General features: G+C 34.7%; 2 protein-coding genes across 2 annotated transcripts in view; both read right to left on the reverse strand.

Annotated features, from left to right (window-relative positions):
* Positions 1-3,325, reverse strand: part of pdia2 (protein disulfide isomerase family A, member 2) — a gene marked incomplete at its 3' end in the record, with an annotated part of 3,885 nt that extends 560 nt beyond the window's left edge. The window contains 7 exon segments of the mRNA XM_084093020.1: positions 6-36; positions 226-329; positions 332-338; positions 1,313-1,450; positions 1,620-1,753; positions 1,841-2,047; positions 2,822-3,325. Coding sequence (XP_083949146.1) covers positions 6-36; positions 226-329; positions 332-338; positions 1,313-1,450; positions 1,620-1,753; positions 1,841-2,047; positions 2,822-3,083 — 883 coding nt within the window. The 5' untranslated portion in view covers positions 3,084-3,325.
* A 1,864-nt stretch (positions 3,326-5,189) lies between these two features.
* percc1 (proline and glutamate rich with coiled coil 1) lies at positions 5,190-7,424 on the reverse strand. Its single transcript, XM_084091234.1, has 2 exons — positions 7,052-7,424; positions 5,190-6,168 (listed from the first exon to the last, which is right to left on the reverse strand). Exons 1-2 carry the CDS (start codon positions 7,126-7,128, stop codon positions 5,430-5,432), a joined length of 816 nt encoding a protein of 271 aa, XP_083947360.1. The 5' UTR covers positions 7,129-7,424; the 3' UTR covers positions 5,190-5,429.
* Between the last annotated feature and the right edge of the window lie 5,241 nt (positions 7,425-12,665).

A 12,665-nucleotide genomic window follows, 5' to 3' on the forward strand; every position in this document is an offset into this window, starting at 1 on the left:
TTTACGGACCTTAGAGCTAAAAATTTGTTCAGCATTCTACAGAAAGATAATATAAATACAAAGAAAAAAAGTTTTTAAAAAAGTTGGTTTTTGGTAACAAAAATAGTGATAAGATCATAAATGATTTTTGATTCATGCACATATAGTTTATATATTTTCAGATAGATATTACAATTGTTTTTTGCAACTGGTTATTCATTGGTCAAATTCATTTTAATGTGTTACCTCTTCATTAAATGGAATTACAAGTTTCATACTGTTAGAATGGATGAATGAAATCAGATCCCCTTTGTCTAACTTTTCCTCGGAGAGTGGCATGTCTGCCCGCTTTCATCAAACTGGAACATACACAAAAAGAAGGACATGATGGGGGATAGTTGAACCAACAGTTGAAAATAGCCAAACTGAATTAATTGAATTAATTACATTCTTTTTCTTTTATTACACAAGAAAGTTATGTTTGGTTTGTGTGGCTTTTACTGCCTTCAGCGACTGACTATAACATGAACCAATAGCTTTTGAGTGTGGGCAGAAAGGATGCGTTTCATTGGTTGGACTAACTGAATGAACACGCCCCCTTCGCTGATGTTTCATGCCTGAACGAGACTCGGAGCAACACTGAATGAAGGTCTTGTCAACATTTTGGTCAATCTTGGTCATAGAAAGGGAATTGTGTAAAAATGACAGATGATCATACATAATTAAAAAGGCGTAAGTATGAAATTAAACATTCTTTTGTGAGTCTCTTATTAGGGCCAGAGCACCGATGGTGCAAGGAGGACCCTATTGGAATTGCTCTGTTTATTAGATTCACAATCAAGCAAATTTTGCTAAAAAGGATATTGAGGCTTGTTTCCGTCGACTCGAGTTTTTAACAAATTGGTTAGATGAATTATTCAATGACTCAATCATAACACACAAAAGATTCAAATGTTTCCATCAACTCGTGTTTTTAGAAAATCGGTTAGATGAATTATTCAATGACACTTAACACACAAAAGATTCAAATTGTTTCCATCGACTCATGTTTTTAACAAATCTGTTAGATGAATTATTCAATGATTCACTCATAACACACAAAAGATTCAACTGTTTCCATCAACTTGTGTTTTTAGCAAATCGGTTAGATTAATTATTCAATGACTCACACAAAAAGATTCAATTGTTGCAATGTTACCTGGAGAATGAATCAGTGAATTAATATTTTTTTAGACAACAAATGTAAAAGTTTTGAATCACTGGGATGATTAAATTACCCACCAAAGTTTGTCTACCAATCACATAATGTAGTGCTATAGGAGCATGGGATTACCTTCTTGAAGAGCACCATTGAGTCACTCTTTACATTATACTTCTTGAAGAGCTCTGGGTTGCTTGTGATGCCAAAGATAAAGTCCACTGCTATTAAAGTTACATCATAGAATGTCTTTGCCTTATCTCCTTCCAAATCCTTGGATAGACAGAGAGAGTCAATTCAAATACATTTAAAACAATTCTAATAAATCTGATAAATTGTTTGTTGTGAATAGAGAGTGCCATGATCTGTTTTTCATACAGTATACTGCACTCTTGTCAGATCGTAAAAGTCAGTTACTTTATGCAAACAAAAGATAATTTACCTGGAAGAATCCAACCACAACCACCTCATTTGCATCCAGCAGAGCCTCTGCACTCTTCACATCATTGAGAACAATAGCACTGGGGCCTGTGTGCCTCTCCAGCCACATCGTGATCCCTTTTACAGTTCGCTTTCCTTTTCAAATCACATAATAATGCCTATAAGCTTCTGCACACTGTATCAAATGAAAATACGAACACACTAAACAAATAAATACATTACCAGAAAAATCTGTGACATTTTGCCTGTTGCCATCTTTGAAGAATTTAAGTGTGGGAAAACCACCCACACCAAACTCGCTGGCAAGTTCTTTCTCTTCTACTGCATCCACTTTAGCCAGCCGTACATCAGATGAACTATTTTTCAGCAGTCCAGCCACTTCAGCATAAATGGGCTCCAGACTGCGGCAGTGACCACACCATGGAGCATCTTTTTATGTTTTGAAAGAAAGTGCAAGGTTGATACCAACATCTCCCTTCATATAAAGCACACCGGGGCTATGTAAGGTTTTGAGTCGTGTAAGTTTCAGATGTAAAAAAGCTTTTGTTTTCTATTTCAAATAAATGCCGTTCTTTTGAGCGATCTATTCATCAAAGAATTACTGTTCTTATACTGTATTTTTGATCAAATGAATGCAGCCTTAGTGAGCATACGAGACTTCTTTTAAAAACATTACAAAGTCTTACCGACCCTAAACTTTTGAAATGTGGTGAAAACTATAGGCCTATATGCTGAAATTGTTTAAAAAACTATTACAAGAGTATAAAGTGTGACAACTAGACCATTTTAGCTTTGCATGTTAGTTATGTGCTAGTAGTTAAGTTACAATTTGCATTTGACATTCATAATGTACATTGTTTTTCGCCTTCCACTTTGAAATTTTACTGCAATGAAAATAGCACAATACACTATAATACAGTGTTGTGAAATTTGCATAAATGGCCAGCCTTTCAAGCGTGGGAGAAATAACAGGTGCGCTCCTTATGGATGATGTGTCAAACAAACATTAGCAATCTTTGAACTTTTCTTGTGCTGCTCATGGATAGGATAGTTGAAATGCATCCAACTTAATCTTTTTAAGTGAAAGGGACACTTTTTTCTTCTCATTTTGAACACTTAAAATTCCTTCATGCATGGCCACGTGTTTTCTTGCATTAGATCAGTACATTAATCAGTCATATTCATAGGCAAAGTCATACTTACAAAATTCCACAAGCAGGTACTTGTTCTCACTGAGAGCTCTGTCGAAGTTGACACTATGAAGGACCAAAACGTCTTTCTCTTCTGTGATTTCATCTGTTTTTTCTGGATTCTCTGGTTCTGCATCTTTTTCAGTGCCTTCCTCAACTTTTTCTTCACCGTTGTTTCCTTTTTCTTCAACGTTGTCCTCAGTCTTTTCATCCTCTGCCCTCACACACAGGCCGCAGAGCAAGAGGGCGAAACCCAGAATGTGCAGAAGCCTCATGGTCAGTCAGTTCAGCGGACCTGTGGTAAGAGTGCTGAAATGAGCTGTAGAACGCTGCTGGCTGGTCTTGTGGAGCTGATAAGAGAACTCTGACGAATCATTGAAAAGCCTGCGTGGTGCAAATCTACTGGTCTTACTTGCCACTTCACATGTGCTCTGACAGTGTGCCGTTGGAAATTAGCATTAGATTACAGGCAAATATAATAACGTAATTTTGCATAGCATGATGAGTGTCATTAGCTTGTTTGTGATTGAAGAAATGTATAATGTGTTATAATTGATTTACTGAAAAGGTAAAAACCTTACAATTGATTACAAAAAGCTGCAAGAAAAAGAGGAAACTGGAAATATTAGGCAATTTGTTATGCAGTTAAACAGTTAAAATGTCATGATGATTTTGGATTCCTCCCATTCATCTTTATCAGCCAGTTCCGATGTGATGCGAGCTAATGCCTCCCTACACTATCCACCTTACATTGAAACCCAGAAGTATAGCCTAAGCCACTCTCTGTGAATGCGTAATAAATGTTAAAGCTACTTGCAAAACTGTGTGTGTATATGTGTGTTTGTGTGTGTGTGTGTGGGGGGGGGGGGGGGGGGGGGCTCATTGTATTATTTTAAGAAATAATACAGTCCAAAATCAAACTAATAAATATTGTCTCATGTTAAATTATTTTCATTGACAAAACAAGTATAAATAATATGCATTCATGGAAGTTTACGATTCCAATCAATGTGTGACCAAACCACGTGTCCATATCTGACCTTTCTGCCCACGTGCCACGCTCAGTGAGTTACGCATGTTCAGTACACGTAAGCACTCAGAGCAGTGTTGAAGACAGATACACATGCACACACGTGCTATTACTAATGATGAATATAGAGCGGACATGCACTAATGTTCACTCCTAAATTGTAAACACAGATAGAATTGGGATTTGGTACTCACTAAACTTGCATTAACAGTACCTAATTTATTCAGCATAAAGGCCTGTGTTTAAGTGGACAAAAACAGACAGACTTTTAGTTTATTTTGTTTTGCATGTAGTAGCCTATATTGGTCAGATTCAGATCATTATCACCAGGAAATGTGTTGAAACCAGTTTACTATATATCGCTTTGTCACTGGCAGCATTAATCTATTGTTCGAATAATTATGAATGTGAGTGTCATTAGTGGCTGTCTGGAATACTTTCTTCTGATTGGTTGATTGCAGTATTCTGTGGTCAATTATATTTTGACTGCAGGGAGTGTTATTTTAGTATCACTGATATAGGCTATAGGCTACCAGAGTGTTTGCTAATATTTTGAATTAGATTTTAATTTTATTTTTTATTTTTTCATTTCACTTTAATGAAATGTGTTTTTCATTTTGATGTCTATATACTGTAGTTTTTATACATTTTTTAAAATTAGATTAAAAAAAATTCATATGACCCCGGTTTCATAGGCAAGGCTTAAGCCTATGTCCCAGACTAAAATGCATATTTCAGCTGTTTTATAGCAACTTGCGCTGACATATCTTAAAATATATACATACTAACTTTCTGGGTTTGCAAGTTTCGATCCCATAGAAGCCTATGAAGAAGTGAGATGAAGAAGTGAGCCAACTCTCAGATTTCATCAAAAATATCTTAATTTGTGTTCCGAAGATGAACGAAAGTCTTACGGGGTTGGAACAACATGAGGGTGAGTAATTACTGACAGAATTTTCATTTTTGGGTAAACTAACCCTTTAAATGTCCTTTAAACTAAGGCAGGCATTTTTTTTAATGAACAAACTAAAATGAGATTATTATTTTTTTTATATATTTTTTTTATTTCAGGTAACATTTATTTTTGTTTCGATTTCCTTCATTGCATGTTTCAAGTTAATTTAGTCCCATTGGGTCCAGTTGTCACAATTTATTTTGTGATTGTGACCTGACTATACAACATTCCTTACTTATTTATGCCTATTAAATGAAGATAGGAGTTAGCTGCATTATTGATCACAAACAGGGTGTTTTAATAACATATATAGCTGCATTTATTTTAGCAAAATAATATTTTTTATACATGAAAACAAACTAGAGCAAAGACTGATCCAGAAAATGTAGTGAGTAGTATTTTAAACTGAAATCACAAATGTAATACAGTTCTGTATTAAACATTTAATACAGTTACACTGCCAAAAATAGCATAAAATAGCATAAAATAAAATAAATGGAATGGAATGGATCATAACAAAATACACTTGATATTCCAAATAGCAAATTAGGCAAACATACAGAAAGAAAAGCTTTAAGCATTAAGCATTGAAATATACATGATATTTTGCAGTGATATGACTGGAGAAATGATTGGTTATGATAGCGTGTAGTCACAGTTAAACTCACTGGGATTCTCTCTGTCCATGGCCCAGTGAGCAAGTAAGTCACTGAAGTCTAGAGTGCTGGAGCTGCTGAGGGTCCCTGAGACACTGGAGCTGGTCATGGTGCAAACACTCGTGTTACTGAACATGCTGATGCTGACGGAGCTCTCTGATGCGTCGATCACACTGAGCGAGTTCTCTTGCGTGTTGGTATCACTTAACACATCGAGTTGGTGTGCGAAAGGCTCCGTCCAGAAGCTGACCGGCAGACAGCGCTGGCTCATGGGCAAACCCCGGCCTTTGCTTTGAGTATCTTGAAAGAGCTCTGCAAGGGGCCCGAGGGACTCAGGCTCCTCGGCCTGCCCTGATGATGCTACTTTGATGAAGTCAGCATAGTATCGCTGGCGGCCCCCGACCTTTGGACACGGTCTCTCTGCATAAATATCACAGGCATCGGGGTCTTGGCTACGGCCGAAGTACCGCTGGACATCGCTGCTGATGAGCTCAGCGAACCGCAGGAGCCGGTTGGTCATCTCGGCGTTATTGGGGGAGGGATCAAAACTCCACGGCTCTTCCTCTTGAGACTCACTGGCGGCTCCATCCTCTTCCTCTCTCAGCTCCTCTTCATATTCCTCTTCAGTCTCCTCCTCATCCTCAGCGGGAAAGAAGCAGGGAGGGAAGGGTTTTGCGAAACCCAAATTATTCAGTGTCCTGATAACACTTGCTGCCATCCTATGGAGAACATTTTATAACCATATACTGTTAAATAAAAATAAAAAATTGATCAGAACAAGAGAAAACATTTTTTTTTTTTTTTATAAATGCCAGATTGGGGAAAGTTGTCAAATTTATAATGTAATTATAATGTAATTGTATGTATTATATTTCCTATAAACATTGTTTTGGCTTTGCTATAGCTTTGCTATTAATAAACTGTGAGAATATTAATCTAAAGTATTCTTTAACCTACCTATTCTAGTAATTCTTTTTAATTCTATTAATTCTATATTTTAAATTATATACAGAGATAAAGATAATATAAATAAGGAGAAAGAAAGAAAGTCAAAAAGTTAGTTATTATTAGTATTTATCTGCAGCAGATATGATAGGCTAGGAGGTTAAAGAATACTTCAGATTAATATTCTCACAGTTTATTAATAGCAAAGCCAAATGTTTATAGGAAATATAATAGGCCTATATACAATTAGGCCTACATTATAATTACATTATAAATTTGACAACTTTCCCCAATAGGCTATATATACTGTTTATATATTTTGTTTTATATTAACTCTTTTCTCTGAACAAGAGTAGCCTATATAGATATTTTTTTGAATAAATGCCAGATTGGGGAAAGTTGTCACATTTATAGTGTATTTTATACAATTTCTGTTGGCCTATATTTCCATTTTTTCCATTTTTATTCTATTTTATATATATAGCCATATATTTTAAATTCTATAGCTACAGGAAAAAATATAGAAATAAGAAAAGAAAGAAAGAAAGAAAGAAAGAAAGAAAGAAAGAAAGAAAGAAAGAAAGAAAGAAAGAAAGAAAAAGTTTTTCCGTTAGTTCATTATTTCAGAAAATGTTTGAGTGCAGTGAGTCTCTCTACCGTGTAATGCTGGATGGATGTCGCTCGTGAAGTCTTGTCGTCCGTTTCGCGTTATGGATAATTAGCGGTTTGCTCATTTATACCCATCGCTCGTGGGGAGTCTGTTTTCTGAGCAAATATTTACGCGCGCGTGTGTAATAGTGTTCTGCTCAAACACAGCGCGAGTTTGTCTCGGCGCCCAGCAACCGGAGACACGAGCGGACACGGGCGCGCGCTGCGGCCGCTGTTTGCCGGGGGACACTCAAGTGTCCGTTCACCTCAGCGCACACACACAGACGCACGGACACACAGCTGTTATCGCGAGCTGCTGGACACTTATGGCTGAACCTAAAAAGGCGTGAAATCGCATCTTACGCCGTTTTGACTTTTGAATGAGCCCCTTTATAAAACCCCATTAAAAAGACAAGCAAGCCAAATGACCCGCATGATGCTCCTTTGATCTGTGCACGGTGCGCTTGACCTGCAGGCTAAATAATGTATACAATCAAAGTTTATTTATCAAAAGCACAACATGCAGCAGTAATTATTGGCAATTTTTTTCCTGCAAATTCCAGAGAAAGAAAACAGAGATTGAATTACAAAAAAAAAGTTGTTAATTAAAAAGGCTGTTAGTTAAAAGTTTTACATTAAGAGAAGACCGGGGCTTGTTGTCACAAGGATTATGTCAAAGTTAATAATGAGACAATTGTGTTTTCACCAGCGTTTATGTTTAAATATTTTTTTAAATTACAATGTCATAAAGCCTATACCTTTTCTGTATCATTCTGAGTTCATATAAACTGACTTTCAAAAATAAATGAGTAAAAAATATGACAACTAGTATGGTTTCCCCTGTATTGTCTCAATAAAAGCTAATAAAATATATGAAAGTAGAAAAAATATGAGAATTATGTGGTGTAATTATTTTCTACACTAAAAATAAAAATAAAATACAATGAAATTCATTTCAAATTATAGGACTATTTGAAGGATAACCAATTATATTTGGATAACTATTTCAAGAATTTTTTTTTTAAGGTCATAAGAAACAGTTCAGTCAAGTTAGTCAAACATTTAGTGTCATTAAAGTATATAAAAGTATGTTTATAACAGTGAAAATAGTGTAAAAATGTGCAAAATAAATAGTTTAACCAAATGCTTTGTTCAGTGCCAGATAAACAGTCGAGGTGGGAGAAGAAATATAATAATTGAAGTATGGACATAGGTGTGTGTTTGTGTGTGTGTGTGTGTGTGTGTGTGTGTGTGTGTGTGTGTTTGTGTGTGGTCCTGCAATTCCATTATGTAGACCAAATGTCCCCATAGGGCAATACCAGTCATTTTTGTCCTTGTGGGGAATTTGTTTTGGCCCCCATGAGGAAAAAAGCTTATAAATCATAAAATGATCTTTTTTGAAAATCTAAAATAGCAGAAATGTTCTGTGATGGGTGGGTTTGGGGGTAGGTTAAATCATTACGTTTATTGAGAGTCCCCACAAAACATGGAAACCCAACGTGTGTGTGTGTGTGTGTGTGTGTGTGTAACATTACAGAAAGAGCCAGAGAGAGTGTGTGTGCTCAGCATGAGTGAATATGAGCCGGACACAGGGCAATAGAAGGGCTAATGACCAGCAGCAGAGCATGACATCTGGACTAACATATGTCAGAGAACAAGAACACTTCACTGCAGCTTCAGGTCGGTGAGACAACATGTACCTAATGGCTTAACCATCCGACAGACACCGCGATTACAAGATTTAGAAGTGTCCTGCTGTTATTCTAGAAAAAATTAAATATTGCATCATGGTGTAATAATGCAAACAATCATCTATCTATCTATCTATCTATCTATCTATCTATCTATCTATCTATCTATCTATCTATCTATCTATCTATCTATCTATCTATCTATCTATCTATCTATCTATCTGTCTGTCTGTCTGTCTGTCTGTCTGTCTGTCTATCTATCTATCTATCTATCTATCTATCTATCTCTGTCTTTCCATCCATCCATCCATCCATCCATCCATCCATCCATCCATCCATCCATCCATCCATCCATCCATCCATCCATCCCTCCCTCCGGTATTATTATACCAAGATTATTATTATACCAAGATGTTGTTTTTGTATCCTGGAATATAATGAATGATAATAATAATAATACTAATAATAATAAACCCCGAATGAACCCTGGGTTGATTTAGAACACTGAATGTAAATAAAAAACAACAAATTGCAGTTTTTCTCAATTGTTTTGGCTCAGCTCTCAAAACAATAAGTTCAGATCTCTGAACAATTAGTTTCTTGTTCACATCCGATTATTTAAGCATGCAGACTGCATGTGTTTTGGCACGTGTGCAAAAGAATAAGTACAATTGTCTACAATTTGCACAATGACTAAATGCGCATGCATGGCTCATCGATCAAAACTGATGAGTTGATTCTCAGTGAAACTGTCAAACTCTTCACAACTTCTAAACATTCATCGTGTGAACCATCATCACATGCAAAATGTCCCATTCAGTTATTACAATATGTCAGTCAGGTATCATAAATATTCCATAAACATGCAATGTTTGTAATGTTTGTAATGAAATAGGAATCATAATCTAAATCAATCAGGGGAAAGTCACAACCCTAAACAGCAGCTATCATACTGTATACTACATTTTTATCAATTCAGTATATATTATATCAATATTACAGTACATTTTATTGTTGCATGTAAACTGAAAATTCACAGTTTGTCGTGGAAGAGCAATAGAAAGATATGTAAGAATGTGTGGTGGTATTAGGGGAAACCATGAAAATTGAATATAATAAATATTTCCCTAGTGGCCTTTTGTGGCTCACATGATGACAAAAACACTTTTTATTTTGGTAGCATTGTCCAATTTACTGCCATTTTTTGAAGCAGAATTAAATGTTTTGGGTGAGTTACTACATTTTGCAGACATGCAACAGAGTTCTGATGTTCCAGAAAACAATTGAGACAATTGCATTTACAGTTTAGAGAATGTTAAGATTGTTTCGAAAATGTGCCAAAGCTATTAAGAAAAACTGTAATTATAACATTAAATATTTCATATATTCTTTGTCACTTGTGATTTTATAAAGTTATATCCTAAAAGTGATATCGTAAAAGATAATCATAATACTTAAAGAATGTTTGCCAGAATGTTCTGCTGTGTATTTAAAAATAATTGTGTAATTGAAGACATAGGTTTGCTCAAATTATATTGATTAGGTCACAAAATCAAAATATCTCACCCTAGGGATATATAAAAACTTCAAATAGACAGCAGGAATCAACAAAAGTTTTTTTTAAATTTCATATATAGTCAAAATAAGATTTTAGTTTTTTTCTTATCTGTTTTTCCATCTGTAAGAATTGGCAGGAAATATGCATTAAATGTTTATTTAATGCATTAAATTGTAATGTTTTATTGATTCATAAAAAATTATGTTACTTTTCAACTGCCATTTTTTTTCTCTTCATAACAGTATCAGGTCTTGACCAGCAGATGGCACTGTTGTTGTTGTTTCTTATGACTCATAAATATGGTGGATAATAAAAAAAATGATGATGATGATCGTCTCAGTACAGGCACGCACAGAGAGAAGAAAAGTTTAAAAATCTACATAATCTAGAAGTTGCTGCAGTATTGACTAAAATGATCTCTTAAATATCTCGAGCTATTTATTAATATTTTTGTTTCTTTAATTTGTTGCTGTAGCCTATTCCAAACACAAACATTTTAAAGTTTCAAATACTTTTAAATATCAATTTAAAATATGGTTTTAACCCTTTCACGCACAGTGGTCACTACAGTGGACAGCTATTAAAAAAGCATTTTCTTGAATTTGCACAGGTTTTTATGGCAAAGTTGCACATCAGCCTCTTCATTGGACCCTGGTGCATCATCCTATAAATTGCAACCAAGTGGCAAGCCTTTGTGTTTCGATTTTTTCACCCTCCAAACCAAGATGGCCAAGGGTCAGTCAGACATGCCAAGCTGCTCCGGAATATCCACCCATTCCTTCTATAGGAGACTCTTGTAGGTAAAAAAAATATTGCAGCATCAAGCAATATCTAATGAGTCATATCACAGTAAAATTTTCCAAGTTTTGATTTTAGATTGAGAGAAAACTCTGATTAATCTTCAATTGCTATATTTCAGCTACAATTCATAATTATAATGTGAATATTGTTTTTGAAATTTAAAACTTAAAAACTTATTCTGCAGTGACTTTTTTTACTGTAAATAAATGTACTTGCATTATTAGAATGTAATTTTCATTGACATCAAAAAAAGTCATGTGATTACATAATGTATGACACTTGTAATGCATTACTTTACTTCAAACTACAAAAAGTAATCTGATTTCGTAATGCATGTTATTGTAATGCGTTTTTTTACTCATAACATCAAAAAGTAATCTGATTTCGTAATGCATGTTATTGTAATGCGTTTTTTTACTCATAACATCAAAAAGTAATCTGATTTCGTAATGCATGTTATTGTAATGCGTTTTTTTACTCATAACATCAAAAAGTAATCTGATTATGTAATGCATGTTACTTGTAATGCGTTTCTTTACTCATAACATCAAAAAGTAATCTGATTACATAATGCATGTTACTTGTAATGCGTTTCCTTACTCATAACATCAAAAAGTAATCTGATTAGGTAATGCACATTACTTGTAGTTAATTACTTGTTAGATCAAAAAGTAATCTGATTAGTTAATGCATTTTACTTGTAACACATTACTTTACTTGTAACACATTACTTTACTTGTAACATAAAAAAAGTCATCTGAATGGGTTATGCATGTTACTTGTAATGCATTACCCCCAACACTGATCATTTCAGATGAGATTGAAAAAACGTATCGCTAGGTTTTCTCAGAGGATGGCTATGATAGAAATGTGCATGTCCATCTTGAACATAATCAGAATTATCAGCTAATAAGGGTAAATCTCCATACTCTGGTGCACTGGAGGGAGCATCTGAGTGGTTTCCACAGTTGTACCTTGACAGACTGTAGAAAATTCTGATGGAATCACGTCCTCATGTTCTGATATCAAAGATACGCGAAGTGCAACTTGTATGAAGCCTTTGCAATATTTTGCATTTATATTTTTTGTATATATTTTATAGTTTTCACATGATTTGATATAATTGTATTGATTAGTTTGTTAAATTCACATACTTTATGTGTTTGATTATTGTCTTATATTTAATATAGTATATCTTAAGTTTAAACCAACCGCATGATGTCCACTCAAGTGGACATCTGAAGATCTCTTTGAAAAATTTGTAAAAAAATAAAATAAAAATCAATTCTTGTTTTTCATGCCCTAAGAGCAATAAAAACACATAGGAAAAAAAATCCTGACTGAGGTTATCATAATTCATGCATGAAAGGGTTAAATAAAATATACATCTTTCAAAAAAACAAATAAATTTGGGTTAACGCTTTCATATAGCTTTTGTGAATTGACCTAATTTATTATTTTTACTGTCTCTATGGAATTGGCGAAGGATTGGCTCATGAATATTAAGAACAAGTCCTGATGACGTTGCTTGGTAACCTTTTTAGCGTCTAGCAATCATTCTGCAGCTCAGGCT

Source organism: Abramis brama, assembly GCF_963993115.1.
Source record: "Abramis brama genome assembly, chromosome: 2".
NCBI classification, from domain to species: domain Eukaryota; kingdom Metazoa; phylum Chordata; class Actinopteri; order Cypriniformes; family Leuciscidae; genus Abramis; species Abramis brama.